Source organism: Coffea arabica, chromosome 5c (assembly GCF_036785885.1).
Source record: "Coffea arabica cultivar ET-39 chromosome 5c, Coffea Arabica ET-39 HiFi, whole genome shotgun sequence".
NCBI classification, from domain to species: domain Eukaryota; kingdom Viridiplantae; phylum Streptophyta; class Magnoliopsida; order Gentianales; family Rubiaceae; genus Coffea; species Coffea arabica.
In genome coordinates this window covers 32,992,148-33,009,502 of record NC_092319.1, presented here as the reverse complement: position 1 = coordinate 33,009,502, position 17,355 = coordinate 32,992,148, and the positions used below count along the sequence as shown (strand labels likewise).

General features: G+C 36.2%; 1 protein-coding gene across 1 annotated transcript; it reads right to left on the bottom strand.

Annotated features, from left to right (window-relative positions):
* Nucleotides 1–15,450: 15,450 nt before the first annotated feature.
* LOC113689293 (spermidine hydroxycinnamoyl transferase-like) lies at nt 15,451–16,569 on the bottom strand. Its single transcript, XM_027207085.1, has one exon. The coding sequence runs from the start codon at nt 16,567–16,569 to the stop codon at nt 15,451–15,453; it is 1,119 nt and encodes a 372-aa protein (XP_027062886.1).
* Between the last annotated feature and the right edge of the window lie 786 nt (nt 16,570–17,355).

Below are 17,355 nucleotides of genomic sequence, written 5' to 3'. Positions count from 1 at the left end.
ACATTTCATCAGAAGACTAGAACAACCAATTCTGAATTAATCCTATCCAAAATCACCAATTACAAGTGCAGTTCTTACATTCGGACAAAACCAGAACAGCAAGGGTATTTTCGACTTTTCTCACTCTACGCTACTCCGATTGACCTGAAATTTTACAGACACCTATAAAATGTCATTTCCTACAACTTTCATGTTTTAAGACAAGGCCAATTCGGCCTCTATCTAGGACCAAAATATTCGGACAGAATGAAGAACCAAGAAACCCCAATTTTCCAGATTTCATTCAAAACAGAAATCACTTGCAATCTTCCACTTTTTCCACCATCTAGCATCATTACATACCATTTCCAACCATCATATATAGCCACACAATCATGCTTATATTAAAACAGGAAAAATCCCAATAAATATAAAACTTCACTAAATCATCCACAAATCAAGATATAAACCATAATTTTTCATCTCTTAACACCACTAAGCATGAATTAAGCTTCATTAGGTGAAGGAGAGAGTTCATTCATTACTCACCTAGTAAAACAAGAGAGAGGGAGTTGCTTGTCACCTTAGCTTCCACAAACACTTCACCAATCAACTTACTAATACCAAATGAAGAGGTTTTATGGAAGGAATTCAAGATTAACCGGTTAGTTTATGAGATTGAGCAAGATTAGGACAAGGAATTGAGAGAGATTTTTCTTTCTTCCTTTGGAGAGAATTTCGGCCAAGAGAGAGAAAAGAATGAGGAAGATTAAGCTTCATTTGTCTTATAAGAAGGTTGGAAAAAATAAGAATTAATTCTAGCCACAAGTTTGGTTAACACTTGGTTGAATCACAACCACACAATTTTCTCTCTCTTGTTGCATTTTGAACCACTAATTTTCGGCCAATAAGAAGCTAAGAGGGGGGAAGATATTTTGCTCTATTAGTGGTAAACTTGCATGGCAAGTAAGTGGTGGTCAATTGGTGCGTTCAATCGGTAATGCGCGGGACCCGCCGGTTCGCGCCGTTTTTTCTTAAAACACACGTACTAGGGTTTTTACTTCCTATTCACTAATCTTATCTTATTGCTCCTAATTACATATTATTTCTCACTTAAAAGTCACTTTTAATCACCAAATTTGATCCTTTTTCCGTACCAAAATTTCATCCGGCGAAAATCACAAAAACCCTAATTTTGCTCCAATGCTGAAACCGAAGAGTGAAACCCTACTTTCTAAGCTCACTTGCACTTATTATGGAATAATTGGATAGTAGGGCTTTAAATCTTAATCCCTACATAGGCTTTTCGAAATACTCCTAAAACCAAACGTTACCGCCCAGCTAATGAATATATCAACGTAGAACGGACTGGGGCCTCACATTGTCGCGGATCCTTGCTGAGAGATTGGCCACTCTCCTGCCCCACATTATTCCCCCCAATCAAAGTGGGTTTGTCCGAGGTCGTCAAATTTCGAATAACTTCCTACTCGCGCAGGAGGTGCTTACGGGTATAGGATGAAAGAATAGGGGGGGAATGTTGCTTTGAAGCTAGATATGGCAAAGGCTTACGATAGGGTCTCATGGGTTTATCTGGTTAATGTCCTTCGTGCTTTTGGATTTGGTGAACGGTGGACAGACATGGTTTGGCGGTTGGTTTCCAACCCTTGGTTTTCTGTTCTCATTAATGGGGTGCCATGTGGCTTTTTCCCAGTTTCGCGGGAGCTCCGCCAGGGGGATCCTTTATCCCCTTCCTTGTTTATCTTGGATGCAAAGGTCCTGTCTCACCTGCTAAACCAACTTCAATGGCATCCAGGATTTGGTGGCTTCAAAGTTCCTAGGGCTTGTTCTCCCATTACCCATTTGGGGTTTGCAGATGACATCCTTATCTTTTCTAGTGTGGCAGCGTCCTCTTTAAAGTTGTTAATGGCGACGCTGGCAAGGTACAAAGGCGTCTCAGGTCAAAGGATAAATGCTTCGAAGAGTGGTTTTATGTTCACTTGGTCATGCCCCGGAGCAGGAGATCAGAAATTCAGCGCATTACTGGCTTCCCCCAAAAGGAGTTTCCTGTACGTTACCTTGGGTCTCCGCTTTTTGTAGGGCGGCAGAAGAAGACCTTTTTCCAAGATTTGGCCAGTAAGGTGTACGCTAGGATTGCCTCATGGAAGAATCGACTGTTGTCTTCAGGTGGACGGATTGTTCTTTTAAAGTATGTGTTGTCCTCTATCCCTTTTCACTTATTGGCGGCGGTGTCACTTCCAAATCCATTTTGGCTACAGTAGAGCGGTTGTTTGCTAATTTCCTTTGGGGCACGGCTGGGGGTGTCCCCAAGCGTCATTGGATTTCTGGGAAGGAGCTGTGTGCTGCTAAGGAGGAGGGTGGGGTTGGTTTTCACTCCATGGTAGATGTTGTAAATTCTTTCTCGGTGAAGTTATGGTGGTGCTTTCGACAGAACTCATCTCTCTGGGCCAATTTCATGATGGCTAAGTATGCTCCCAAGCGTCATTGGATTTCTTGGAAGGAGCTATGTGCTGCTAAGGAAGAGGGTGGGGTTGGTTTTCACTCCATGGTAGATGTTGTAAATTCTTTCTCGGTGAAGTTATGGTGGCGCTTTCGACAGAACTCATCTCTCTGGGCCAATTTCATGATGGTTAAGTATGCTCCCAATGCTCATCCAGGTATGGTGGGTACTTCAGTGGGGGTGTCGTCCACATGGCGTAGGATGCTTTAGGTGCGGGACTTGGCTGAGCAACACATCACCTTTGTGGTTCGCTCGGGGAGTTCAAACATCTGGTTTGATAACTGGCTAGGGTCCGGGCCTTTGTCAAGTCGGCTAGGCAATGTCTCGGACCACAAGATCTCAGATTTCCTCATAGGAGGCTCATGAAATTTTCAGTTGTTGGCAGGATGGGTGCTTGGTGACATATTATCCGAGATTAGTCGATTTGCACTTCCGCAGATTGAAGAGGGGGTGGATGATTTGATGGTCTGGACCCCCACATAGTCTGGCATTTTCACACTAAGCATGGCTTTTGACTTAGTGCGGGCCCACTTGCCACAGTCATTTATCTTCTCCAGGGTTTGGCACCCCTCGCTTCTATTGAAAGTCTCCTTTTACCTGCTTCGACTGCTGAGGGATCGGTTGCCTTTGGATGCTAAGGTGTGTAAATTTGGTATTGCTGGTCCTTCGAAGTGCTTCTGTTGTGCCGAGGGTGGAGTTGAGACTCTAGACCACACGTTTTACGAGGGCAAATTTGCCGTAGCAGTATGGAACATGACTAGTTGGTGGTTCTGTTCGAGCTCGAATGTGTTTCTGTGCTTTGTTCACTGGATTATTCCTCCTTTGATCTGTTGGAATATTTAGAAGGCTAGGAATAAAGCACACTTAGAGGGGAAAGTCTACGGCCCTGGGGCTATTTCTAGTTTTGTCTTTGATGAGGTGTGAAATCTCTTCATTCTATTTCCCTGGGTGGCCCTGGGTCCCTACAAATTAGCCTGACTTTTATGCTTTCATCACCTCTGCTCACAAGCCAGTGTCAGCTCGCTTAGTGACATGGGTGAGACCACCACTGGGAGGGGTCAAACTGAACACGGACGGATGCTCAAGAGGCAACCCGGGGAGGGCAGGGGGAGGGGGAGTCTTCGAGATGATACGAGGCAGCTATTGCTTGCTTTCTCCACATCTTTCGGCAGCTGTACTAGCATCCAGGTTGAGGCGAGGGCCCTGCTCTTTGAGGTTAATTTGTGCCTTTCCCATGGATATGTGCGAGTGTATGTCAAAGTGGACTCACTGGTGCTAGTTCAAATATTGAAGCAGGCGTCTTGGTGCCCGTGGGGCATTGACACAGAGGTTCGCAATCTCCTCCAACTTTCATACTGCTTCATCAGTATCTCCCACTGTTTCAGAGAAGGTAATCTAGTGGCGGATTGCTTGTCAAATATTGGTTGCGATGACGGGGGTGACAGAGTCTACCATCAATTTACGGATCTCCCTGCTAGAGGCCGAGGGGTATTTAGATTGGATAGAATCGGTCTCCCTTCCATTAGAAAATGCTAGGTTTGTTTGATCTGTTTGGAGGTAAGGTCCATGTCCCTCTCCTTGGTTTCTCTTCTTTGACATAAAAGAAATAAAAAAGACTTATTTAAAAAAAAAACTAGCAAAATGATTAGAGTTTTTGTTGAATTCATCAGCTAACCTTTCTATAGGTTCCTCTAAAGATGATTTAGACTTGTTAGCTAATCTTTCAATTGTTGGCTCCCAAGATGGCTTAACTTCATATTAGACACTTAAAGGATGGAAATCATAAAAATTAGGCAAATCACTATAAACACATTGATTATGTCAACCGCAATCATAAGAATTAGCCCGGGTTAATATTGATCAAAACAAGAATCATAATGGTCAAATTCACCAAAATATTCCACATTTCGCATTTGCATGTATTGATAATCAACATTATATCCTTTAGGCAAAACACGATTCATATCAATGCTTGTAACTCGAGTTATAGACCAAATAGTAAAATGTATCATGTCCTCCAATCCGTTCCCTCCTTGTTTCTTTATTGTATCATCATTTCCACTTCATATCAACTTCAAATCATCAATAATTGTTCAAATGACTTGGCACTTAACTCCAATTGATGATTGAAATGTTAAAACCTACAAAAACATGAAGTTTTCACCACTTAGCACTATCAATATGCAATTTTCTCATTTTAACCAAAAGCAAAAGTCAACTAAAAACCTAGTTGTTCAACCCCTAAAATAGCTAAAACACACCAAAACCAACTTAAATAATTATATAAAAACATGCAAAATAGGCAATTATCAACCATCAACTAATGCACCTTGAAAATCACAAGATGTTGAATAATGATCAAGCTCCAAAAGCACTTCTTTGATTACCAAGAACAATAAAATACACGAAAAAAGAGCAATTACATTAGACAAAGCATAAAAGATAACACAGATAAAATTGCATTTTTGATATGGTATGCGAGATGAGTTGAATTTGCACTTATTTATGTAGTGACTCGGCAGATTTCCTTTAGTGAGGTACGTGTTTTCCAAGCCACAAGGGGTGGATTAATTTGGACCTTAATAGGTTTGCTTTTTCAGTTCTTTCCTCCAAAATATTGAAACATCTATTGTTTGCCTCATAAATTTTGATGAAATAACTTTTGAAATCCTAAAATTTATTAAACCCTACAAATTTGGCATTACCAATAAAACCAAAAAAGAGAAACTCAAATCTTACAAAAGTGACTTAGAAATTCTAGTGAAAAGATTGAAACTTACTATCTAGTTTTGGGTGAACTTAGGAGTTGTTTTTGTCAAAAGTAACTTAGTTCTGTAGATAACAATCTCGTAATAACATAATGTGAAATCATATACCTTTTCTAGGATTAGGGTTCTTTCCACTGAAATTCTCTCCATTGGTCTCTCAATTTATTCATATCTAAATTTATATAATGTTATAAAATTTTACGATTGTGTCTTTACATTTCTTTTGATCTATAGATCAATATATTAAAAAATATTTTTTGAGAATATTTTGACAATTTACATGAACTATTTGAGCGATGAAAAATGAGTCAAAATTGTGACAAAAATTGCAATCTTTAAAGAAACAGCAAAACTTGATCAATATCATATGAAATTTTATATATAACTAATACAAGTAATGAAATATATTATGAATGGAGTCCATCTATGAAAATAACTTTTTAAATCAATTTTATTAGGGTGTAGTAGAAAGAAGTTCTCTCTAATGCAATGGAGAGGAACCTAATCTCCATTTCTAATGTAGTCAATGCCACTTTGGACTTTTAATGCTAATATCTACTTCTACATTTTCATTATACCTCCCATTTTCTTTCTTCATTTTTTCATTGGCAATACAGTGATAACTTTTAGTATACGATGTGCATCAAATCTATTTAAAGATGAAAATCATCATAGACTTCAAAGTCCCAATTTGTATGTATATGTATGTATAAAAACATGTATGCATATATGCATGCACACACACACACATCTCTATGTATGTAAAATGAGAGGTGATGAGTTATGGCTAATTCCTCTTCCAATTTGACTTCATCTCATAGTGAAAAGGCATAGCTCGTTTTTCTCTCTCTCTTAATTTCTTCCTGGAGTCACATTGCTATGTTTTTAATCACTTGAGTTTTCTTCAGATGATAGTTAACTGCATTTCCTCAATGGGGGGAATGTTGCCAATGCAGTCATATTTGCCTTTTTGTCTACAATTTCAACAATTTTCTTTGGAGTTACATATGTAATAGTAAATCATAGTAAATTGTCCGGAGTTGTGTAACATTGCCTAAACTTTGTTAAATTATTTCAATAGCTCGCCTTCATCCCATACTACAATGCTCTTTCATCTCTCTTGCTTTTATAATGTTTCAATTTAAAGAACTTGAGAATGAGTCAACACATGTTAATTGTAATTATGACAAAGTTCGTTCATTTAACTAAACTAGTGATAGTGTGTATGGAGTTTCACAAATCTAGATATCATCTCCAGCACTTGGTAGCTAGAAATGAAAACCCATAGGTCTCCTAATAAATTTTAGAAGACCATTATGGAAATTGTCAAAACCCTCTTTTGGAAACTTTGATTCTTTCTTCCAAGAACTATTCTTCAAATTTACTTAAAATACCAAAACTTAGGCTGCATTTGATAAAATTGAAATCTGAATATGAAATCTAAATTTGAATCTATTAAATTACTAAATTATTAAGTATTAAATTTAATACATTTGGATGTATATCACATTAAATTATAAGTGAATAACTTATTACTTAATTTTTGAAACAATTTTTCCTTAGCAAATTCAATAGTACTTCATTAATTCAGCCATTCTATTTTTTATTTATAAATGTGTTAGAATATATTAACATTTGAATCCAATCTGAGTAGTGAATTGAATTATCAAATAGGACCTTAGTCTAAATGATCCTTTTTCTCACCATCTTCATGAAGACAACAGGGTGATTAATCGGCCTCTTTGCCACCAAAAAGGTGGCGGACAGCTTGGCATGGTAGCAACCACGGCTGCTAGAATCTTGCAACATCATCGCTACTGTTTCCTTGGATACTCACAACCGGCCAGTTCATGCTGGTTGTGAGATTAGAAATGGCTGGTTCCGACCACCCCTACCCCTTTTTAATTTAATATTTCATAAACTGTAAAATGTAGTGCATTATGCATAAATTGCTAGTTAACTATGCTATTTGGAACTTTATTTTGAATGAAAGCTACTTATTTTTTGTTCTTATATTGTTTTAGTAGGTGAAGAGCTTAATTAGAGAGAAAATAGACCAAAAATGTGGCTCAGAGAAGCAATAAAAGAAGAAGAAGTGAAGAGAAAGGAGTTTGGTAGGAATGACATGTTTCAGTATTTTGATAATAAGTTCAGCTACACAAATCAGATTGAGATGATTTTTGATTAATTTTGAAGAGAAGAGAATGATCTAACATCAAAGTCCACTTCTCATGTTTTCAAAGCCAAAAGTCCAAATTATTGAAGTATATTTTCATTGTGATGCTTTTCCAACCGGTTCTCTGTATTTAAAGCATATCTCAGCATCCAGAACTCCAAATTACATGATTTTTATGGCATTGAAAAGCTAATTCAAAGGACTGCACCTTTTATGTTTGGAAAAATTCCACTTTTTGTCCCCAAACTTTGGACTAGAGACACATTTCATCTTCAAAATTTGTGGTGCAACATATTTAGTACATAAATTATCAATTTTTGGACACATTTAGTCCAGAAACAAAAAATTGATCAATTTAGATGGAAAAGGGTCATGTGACCGATGTACAACCATTAAGGAAAAAAATCCCAAAAAAGAAACTAGCTTTTATTGGCTTCATTAGAAAAATATTATAAAAATATTTTTTGCCTATAACAAATTTATGTTAAAAAATATTACAAAAACAAATTTATGTTAACAAATTTATGTTAAAAATATTTTTTGCCTATAACAAATTTATGTTACAAAACTTCTTTTTCATGAGCATGTAAAAAATATTACAAAAATATTTTTTACCTATATATATATATATATATATATATATATATATATATGAAGGAAAGGCATAAATAGCTGGTTGCTTATGGGAAATAAAAGAAGCACATAGAGAATCCCATGCACAGCTAGTATTTTATTCGTTTCTAGAGAAGAAAAAAATGAAGCTATAAAGAGGTGGTAGTTTATGAACAAGATAAAAGAAAGTTATAAACAATTGGTAATTTTTGTACAAGATAAGGAAACAAAAACTATTAGCTATTTTGCTCTATTTCAGCAAAAACCAATGCTGATGTTGCATTTTATATTCTGCAAAATTTAGTAACAAAAATGCCTTTGTTCGGCAATTTACTTGTGCTGTGTATACAAAGGAGTAGTTCAATTAATCACCAAAAGCATTGTAAATACAAAGAACTATATCAACAATCCAATCGGGACAAATTGTCATCATTTCATTAATAAAGAACTAAAATAACGACCACATGGTGGTCACGTGACCCTTTTCCATCTAAATTGATCAATTTATTCTTTCTGGACTAAATGTGTCTAGAAATTGATAATTCATGTACTCAATGCATTGCATTACAAAGTTAGGGGACTAAATATATCCCTAACCTAGAGTTTGGGAACGAAAAGCGGAATTTTCCCTTTATATTTTGTTCAAGAGCTAATTCAGTCTTGTTGACAATCCATGCATGGACCCATATTGACTCGTGGGTAGATCCCATATTTGGTGTCGGATAATGAAAGGGGACTTCATGCTAGACATTCTCAGATTTTGATGGTTTGTGAGTGTCGAAACAAGTCAGGAGCCAGACTTAGGGCCAGTCTTTGGGCCAAACTTCATTGGGAAACCTACTCAAACTCTAGTTTTGGCAACTTTGCAAGACCTATTCATATCATATTTGGGATACAACTTTGAGAGACGATAAATAGGAGCATTCTAGGTCATTTTTATGGAAAAAAACCTAGGCTAAGCTTTAGTTCATCCATTTTACATATTTTTCTTGAGAGATTATGAAGAAGACATGGAAGAGTCAAGAAGCAACCAACATCGGAACTGAAGTTGGACAAATGGAGAAGCTTTCTTTACTTTATTCTTTGATATTCTCGTTGTTTCTTAAATTCTTGGTTTTAATTATGAATATGTTAAACTAACTCCATCCAAGGGTCAGGATTTTGTGAAGGATTTTTGATTATTTATTCTAGTTAATTTCTTGAATTTTGCATTGATTTATGTATCTTGATTTAATTCCATATTTGTGTTTGGCCATCATAAATATGCTTTTAGGGTTTATGTTGAATTGAGACGGAATATATAACCATGCACTAGATAGATAAACATACGTAGGCTAAACACAAGAGTACGTCAGAAAAAAAAAAGTTGGAAGCACAAGCAATCACCAGTTACCTACAACCATCAAAATATTCTGCTTAAGTTCTAGGGTTTACTTTGCTCTGCTTGGCAGCCATGGCTGTCCTCCGGCAGACTTCCGGAGGTTAATTCGCGCCAAACTCTAGACATGTAATTATTAGCTGGGTGCAGAGGCGGATTTCCATAGAATCTGGGCAAAGGGTATCTGGTATGTTCTTGGGGTGCCAATGATGGTGTTTAGGTGGTCTCCAGCTTTTCATGTCGATCGGGAGCCGATGTTTGTTCTAGTATGGTATCAATAGCCAAAGCTACCGATTCACTACTTAAATAAGGAGTGTCTTTTCCAAATTGTTAGCTGTTTAGGCAAGTCATTATTCGTGGATGCCGCTACTGCCGCTGGTTCTCGTCCTAGTGCAGCGAGAGTTTGTGTTGAAACTGATTTGAAGAAATCTTTTCCTAGCAAAATTTGAATTGGTAATGGGGATCATGAGGATTTTTGGCAGAATCTAGTTCCAGAAGACATACCAAAATATTGTTCTCATTGTTTTTTGGCAAGGACATGATCAGAGCATGTGTCATCTTCTTCATCCAGAACTTCGGGCAGAAAAGGAAGACAGGAAGGACACTCGTGTGGTGTATCAGCCCAAGACGATGGTTTCTGCCCCTAGCAAATTGCAGGTTCAGAAAACACCTGCTGAGGTCTCGGCAATACCAGTTTTGATTGCTGCTGCTTACACAGAGGTTTACCAGATGATAGAAGAGCAGAATGTTGGGCCTGTCTCAGTGGGGAAGAACAGTGTGGGACCTGCAGGTGGCATTGCTGTGCTGAGATCGAGTGCGACTACTGTGATGACAATAGATGTTATGGGAGCGACAGTTGAGGAGTTGTATAACCATAAATCGAAGTTGGGTAGTGACGCTGTTAATACGACTGTACTTCCTGGAGTTCGGTAGATTCTCCAATTAAATTGACAACTTCTCCTGTGGTGGTCGCGACTGGTAATACTCCTGTGACTGGTGAGAGGGGTGGTAATTACCATGATGGCATTGCTGGGGCAGAGGTAGGCGTAGTGGTAGAGGAGGAAGAGGTTTTCACTGCAGAACAAAGGGCTGGGAATTTATCTCCACATGGTAAGTTGGGAATTGCACAAAGGGACATTCATTATTTGGTTGTGAATATCTTTAATTTAGATCCTATTATTCAGCAAGTTTAGAACAATGTTCAGGACGATGAGGGCTATTAAAGGATTATGCAATCTAAGCAGAAAGGTATTCAGGCCCAATTTCCTAGTGATCGATCTTTATGCTTCAATTCAAAAATATCCACAAACTCTTTTGCTGCATTGTCTGATGATTAATTTCTTATTCTAGAACATTCGGGGTATCTAGCATGTTCTAAATCTTCGGCAGTTAAAAAGTTTAATCATCGAATATTCCATTCAACTAGTTGCTACTTGTGAACCTAAGTTGTCTCTAATCGATATTCATTCGATACATTTGCAGTTGAGTATGGATAGATGTGCTGCGAATAGTGAGGGTTCTCTGTGAGTGTTCTATAAGAACAACCTCAAACCCAGCCATTATTTCATATTTGGCTAAATGAAAGGCACTCTTGTGGTGAACAAGGCTTACAACTTCAGAGCATCTGCTATCAAAAGGTAAATATATTTGAATTCTATCAATTAAAGGTTATGAAATTTTTTTTTCAATATTCCTGGTTACTAAAGAAAACATGGTGGAATAGAAACTCTAAAGCAACAAGAGAACCATCAACCAATACTTTTTTTTTTTGGGCAAATCACCCATCAATCTCTAACTATAAAAGGTTAAAAACAAATAATTATTTAGTAATCAAATCCTTGTATTTTCTGTATCATATGATATATCCTCATGAACCAAGCTACAGAACTATTCCAGGTAATCTGATATTCCAAAAACTTCACCTGTAAATTTTGAATTATGACATAGAATTAAAGATTCAATTGATTTAACTAACTAATATCATATAGAGAAATTGGGGGACTGAGGCTGCTAGCACCATTCTTATACTGATAAAATATAACATTAAATTTCCTAAGTCAACTAATTGAATAGCTTAGAAAGTAGCTTAAAATACTTTGGGAAATCGGCTAGCAATAAACGTGCTTCGGTTAGAACCTCACTAACTGATTCACCGCCCAAGGCAAAATTATTTTGGGAATTCATAATGTACTTTTTCACTTCCAAACCTGGCATTAGCTACTTATCTAATTGGTTGTTTCGTTTAAAATATTTTACCACTAATCTAATGGCCCATTGCAAAAATTAGGTCGGTCGATGGTTCAAATTTAATTTCCCTTCTAGCCGAATACTATGTATTTCGGTGCTACATCCACATTCAAAGAATACAAAACCTGAACTCATGTACCGGTGTGATAGTAGTGAAAGATTGGAGATTGATGAACTTAATTACATATTCTTGGAGGTTACTTTTTTCACTGTTTGTTAAACTTTGATGTAAGACTTCCCTCTTTTAAAGGCAATTATGACCCACATGATTGATTCTAAAGTGAATAATATTTTGATTAATTGATTGACATTTTATCACTAATGAATTAGTATCTCCTATTGGATAATAATTGATATCTTATTTAATTAGTTAATCAATCAAATCAATCAATTAGTCAGATATATTATTCTTAGTTATGAATTATGACAAGATTTCTTTGATAGAAGGAACCCTAGATATTTTGGCATTTGCCTCTAAGAGTCCCTAGTCTAACTTCTTCTTCTACGTAGAAGCTCCTTAGTCTAACTTCAAAGAGACATGGAGGGATCAAACATAGAGACATGAAGGGATCAACATGTGCTTGACAACAATGATTAGAAGTAAATTTATTTAGATTTCGTTGCATAGTACATTTATATATACATAATTAGTATAACACTTGAGTCTTAGGGATCATGGATGCAAGAAACGATTTGCAAGATGGAGACTGGTGAGGATCTTCAGTCTGCAATAGTTGGAGTTCTTTGGTCCTGGTTTCTTTTTTCTTTTTTGGAAAAGAAATTTTATTGATATTGCTTGGACAATCATACATAGCGACACAGCAGTTACTATTCAGGGTAATACTCTTGAGCTAAAAAAAAAAAAAAAACCCTATTGCCTGCACAATATCTACACAACCAATTTACGAAAAAGACTAGTTACAGTTTTTTCTCAAAGGAAAATACTCTGCTCAAAGTCCAAGCCGAACTAAGTTGCCAGCTTTCCTTACCCTTCCAAACTCCTCTCCACCTTAATAACATAGCTTGAACCTCAGCAACGATCTTGCCTACAATCTGATCTGAACTCAGTTGCCTATTATTAAAAATTCGCTGACACCAGATAAAGTACAGTGTTGCAGCAAGGATAGCCTCATAAGTTGTCCCTTAAAAGAATTCCCAATCGGGTGTAGACAATGCCAGAATATCTCATTTGACCATGGATAAGAACTGTAACGACCAGATTTACACTTTGGATTTGTTTCCAAATTCTAAAGGTCACAAGACAAGCAAAAATAAAAGGTGGTCACGGGTCTCTACATTTTTAGAACAGAAAACACAAGAGTCCTGCAGATTTCGTTTTTGCCCACAAAACTTCACACACACACACGTGTGTGTATATGCATGCATGCATGCATGCATACATATATATATATATATATATATATATATATATATATATATATAGCGGTTTTAATCAACTTTTGCTCTTCATTTGGATTGCTTTTTGATAATGAAGTTGCATAACTAATTGAGCACCAGGTGACATCACAAATTGAGTGAATCAGAGAATTAGATACGTACTAACCTAATTACAACACATGTTTATATTTGAAATTTTTCAAAACACAACTGGACCGCAAATGCATTTTTATCCATTTCAACCCTTTCAGGTACAAAATTAGATAAAACATAACATCATCTCAGCAGTTAACGTGCATACACAACAGGATATATGGACTATTAATTGTTTGATGTTCAACCAAATAGATTAATTTAATTTACTCGATTGCTTTAGTTATTTCATATGTGCTTTTCTTTTTCTTTTTAATCAACAAACATTCTCAGAAATGCATCTAAATGAATTTCTTTATACCAAATGATAAGGGTTTATTTTACGTATTTTTAAGTGCATTTTATTAGTTAATTTTGGTTTGATTATTTAGTTTTATAACTAAAATAACTAACGTTTTGGTAAAAGTTTACATTTTATGTTAAAGTAGCTAACATTGCATTTCTATTGATTTTAATGGTAAAATTTCATTTTCATGCAGGATTAATGATTCAATCACCAAAGGATGTCAAATGAGGTGAAAATTAGATAATTGGTGATGAATTCAAGTGGTTAAAAAAGAAACGAGGTAAAAAACGTTTAAGTGAAGAAATGCAGTTCAAGACAGTTTTGGCACTCTTCGATATTTCGACTATCTCTGGAGCTACACTTATCAGATTGAGGTGATCTTTATACAGACTACAAAGCTCCGATTTGGATAATTCTTAAAGCATTGGAAAGCTAACACAAAAGGCTACGACTTTTGTGGTTTACACAGAAACTAGTTCGGCCTCCATCATAGAGAAAATCACAGTTGAAGCGAGGCCAAAAACACAGAGTTGAAAACGTGGGTTGATGCCGCGTTTTGTATAGACGCGTTTTGTAGCCGAAAAATCTGCAATTTGCTCAGCCATTTCGATTGTGTTCAGACTACTTTCCAGCTATAAGTTACAAGGGAATTCGATGCACATGCTTCAGAAGACAAAAGGGCAAGAAAGGTGGCTTATTTTCAAGTCAAAAAAATTGGTTATTGACTATCTTAACAAATCTCAAATTTGGGAATCAAAGGGTGGAAAATTTGACCAAGAAAAAGGAGTTTTGGACCAACTTTTATGCAGAGACATTTGGGGAGGTCTGACATTATCATACGGGAGAAGCTTGAAGAGTGCAGAAATGTAGTTCTTCCATTTCCTTAGTGTAGGATAGTTTAGCTAGTTAGTTTATCCTTCTTATTTATTAGCTAGATGAAAAAGAGGTTGGAGGATGAAGAAGGCAAGAAGATGAACTCACTTTCCAACTTTTTATCTTTTGTACTTGATTCCAAGTTTAGTTAATATACAAGTTCTGAATTTTGTGTTTATTATGTATCTTTAGAGTTTATGCCTTGGGTTGGGTTGAAATTCCTATGATTGTTAGTGTTCATTATTTGGCTATTTGATTGCTATTTTTTGAACAAGTTATTTAGCACTTTATCTCTTTAAATCATGATTAATCTGGTACCATTAGTTGTAATTATGTAAGATGTTATTTCTGCAATGAAAATTGAGATTTAACACTGGTTCAATAAGTGTTAAACATAGGGAGTACACTCACGAGAGTAGAGGTGCACCTATGTGGTTTTGATGATTAATTTCATGTGATTTTATTGAAGAAATGAACTTGTAACTAATTTCATAATCATGAGAATAGGTGTGGATTAGTTATGAGTATAATTGATTCACTACGAAAGTAGGATTCATATGTTTAAGGAAATTACACCATAGCTAGCTTAGATAGTAGTATTCAATGATCCAAATATAGCACTTGCATGAGTAGTTAGGGATACCATAACCGAAGGAGCTTTCATTTGTTATCTTGTATAAGTTTAGTAGGTTTAACTTGTTATATAATTCATTGATAGTCTAAATAATAGAGAAACTTTAGTAGTGCCGGTAATTGTTCATTCTTTCTCGTGGGATCGACCCGATATATACGTTAAACTACTAGTTGACCTGTATACTTGTAGTGAAACGGGTGTATTTCGGATTTTTAACTTGTACGTATATTAAAAATCCCGTCACCAAAATTAAGATACCCATCATTATTATTTAATGAAAACACCAAAAATGACCATCGAAAAAGAAACAAGCCGTGCTAAAGCACAAGTTAAAATACTAGTTCTCATAGGAGTAATTATAATTCAAATTATACAGCAAATAAGCAAACAAATATTTGAAACTTAGTAGAATCGTCTTTGTCTGTACCTCAATCCTTCTTATTCATATCTCCAAATATCTCATAAAAGTAATATTTGAAACTCTTGATATATTCCTCTTGGAAACACATACTAACCACTACTCCACCGTGAAGGTCACCATGAAGAACAAAATCCCCATCCCCATTGTGAGATGCTTCAACCATGCCTAATGATTTCCCCCAGCCAAAATCTAGGCCATTGAATGGGAACGTCAACCAGCTTGAAATGGTGAGGTTAGGATTGCCGAGATATTCCATATAGTCATGTCTTTCTTGAAATTTGGATAAATCTGTTTGCATCTGCAGAAATTCAATCTCGGAATATAGAAATTCACTTGTTACTGCTAGGATGGTCTTCCTTATCTTGGCTGCTGTATTAGCCAATGTACCTGTTAACAAGTTGCCAGAGAAATCCATGGATCGGATATCAAGAATTGCATTACCAAAATATCCAACAGGCAATGGTGGTTGAATAAGTTTGCGAAAATTAATTGGGAAGGACAAGACTGTAGGCTGTTCATGGATGAGTAGTCTGGCCCTGCATGCACACCGCCACAGGTGTGCCGAAATCACCTCAAATGTGCTATAGGGCCGTTTCATAGCGGGAACTATGCCATCACTGGCAAGACTCTTCAAAAACTCAATTTCTTTTGTCGATAGTATTAGCAAATCTATTGAAGTTTTCTTCTCTTGTTGGATTTTTGCACTTGTTTCCCCGATCACTATTGGTAATGGTAAATGAGGATTTGCAGCGTGCGAATTCACATCTATTCTTTCTCCACCACTTCTTGGAACCCTTGAATCACCTCGTAGAACTCTCCTGTCTAGGAAAGGTTTAGTGAAAATGCTGTTGCCACTCACTAAGCGAGCCCATTCTATAATGAAGTGGAATGCACTCTGTCCATCAGCAATTATATGTGAGATGGCTATGCCGAGAGCAATATTCTCATCTTTGAATTTTGTCACTTGTATGACCAACAATGGGAGATTTTTCATATCATTGTAGTTCAGTGAAGGGACAAGATTATGAAACAATGGACTTGGTGACAAATCTCCTATTTGATCAAGAGTTTCCCGACAAACGGCTTCAAGTAGTTGAGCTCCGGCGGAATTGCAATTTAACTCCATTCGTCCGCCTTCCAATAGCACTATCCGTCCTGCTAAAGGGTAGAAGTGCACTAGAGCCATGGCCAACGAGCTCTTTAGTTTATTAATGAGGGAGCCATCTTGTGTGAATTGTGGTGGAGGAGGTTTGTAGAAATGAACAGTGGGAATATGGATTAAATACCCAGTTTGATCAAATAGACTCAATGGCATATGACCTTGGAATGTTGGTGCAGATGGCTTTACTAAGTAAGAATTTTTGAACGTAATGTTCAATTTTTGTTCCATTTTGACAGGAAATGGGGATAGCAAAGGAGTAGCGTAGCAAAGGAGGATTTCAGAAGTCGGGAGTTTTTACTAGTGATGGTAATATGAAGGGTAAAGTACATCATAGCTTACTAAACACACAACACAATTGGGGCTAATGGGCTGTATGCGAAATGTCCAAAATAACCCTTCAAAACACTTTCAGAAGTTTAATGGGTTGTTTGGAACCAAAAAAATGTTTAATGGACAAATGAAACTTTTGAAAAATTTAGTGATCTCCAGTGAACTTTACCCTAATAAGAATAAATGGTCACAAATGATTTCGACTTAATAGATGGTGATGAAATTTACCCAATTTCTTTACAACCATTTAATAAATGGATCTAAATGGATTAAATAAAAAAATCATTATTTATTTATAATCTAAATGTTATTTAAATATTCAATTATTCGTTTAAATATTTTTGTTATTTTTTGCTTTACCATTTATTTTGTTTTAAATATTTTTGTTATTTTTTTTTGTTTTACCATTTTTGGTACTAT

Coding starts and splice junctions, on each gene's coding strand:
- LOC113689293 (XM_027207085.1), bottom strand. CDS start 16,569: ATGGAGTTAAATTGCAATTCCGCCGGAGCTCAACTACTTGAAGCCGTT.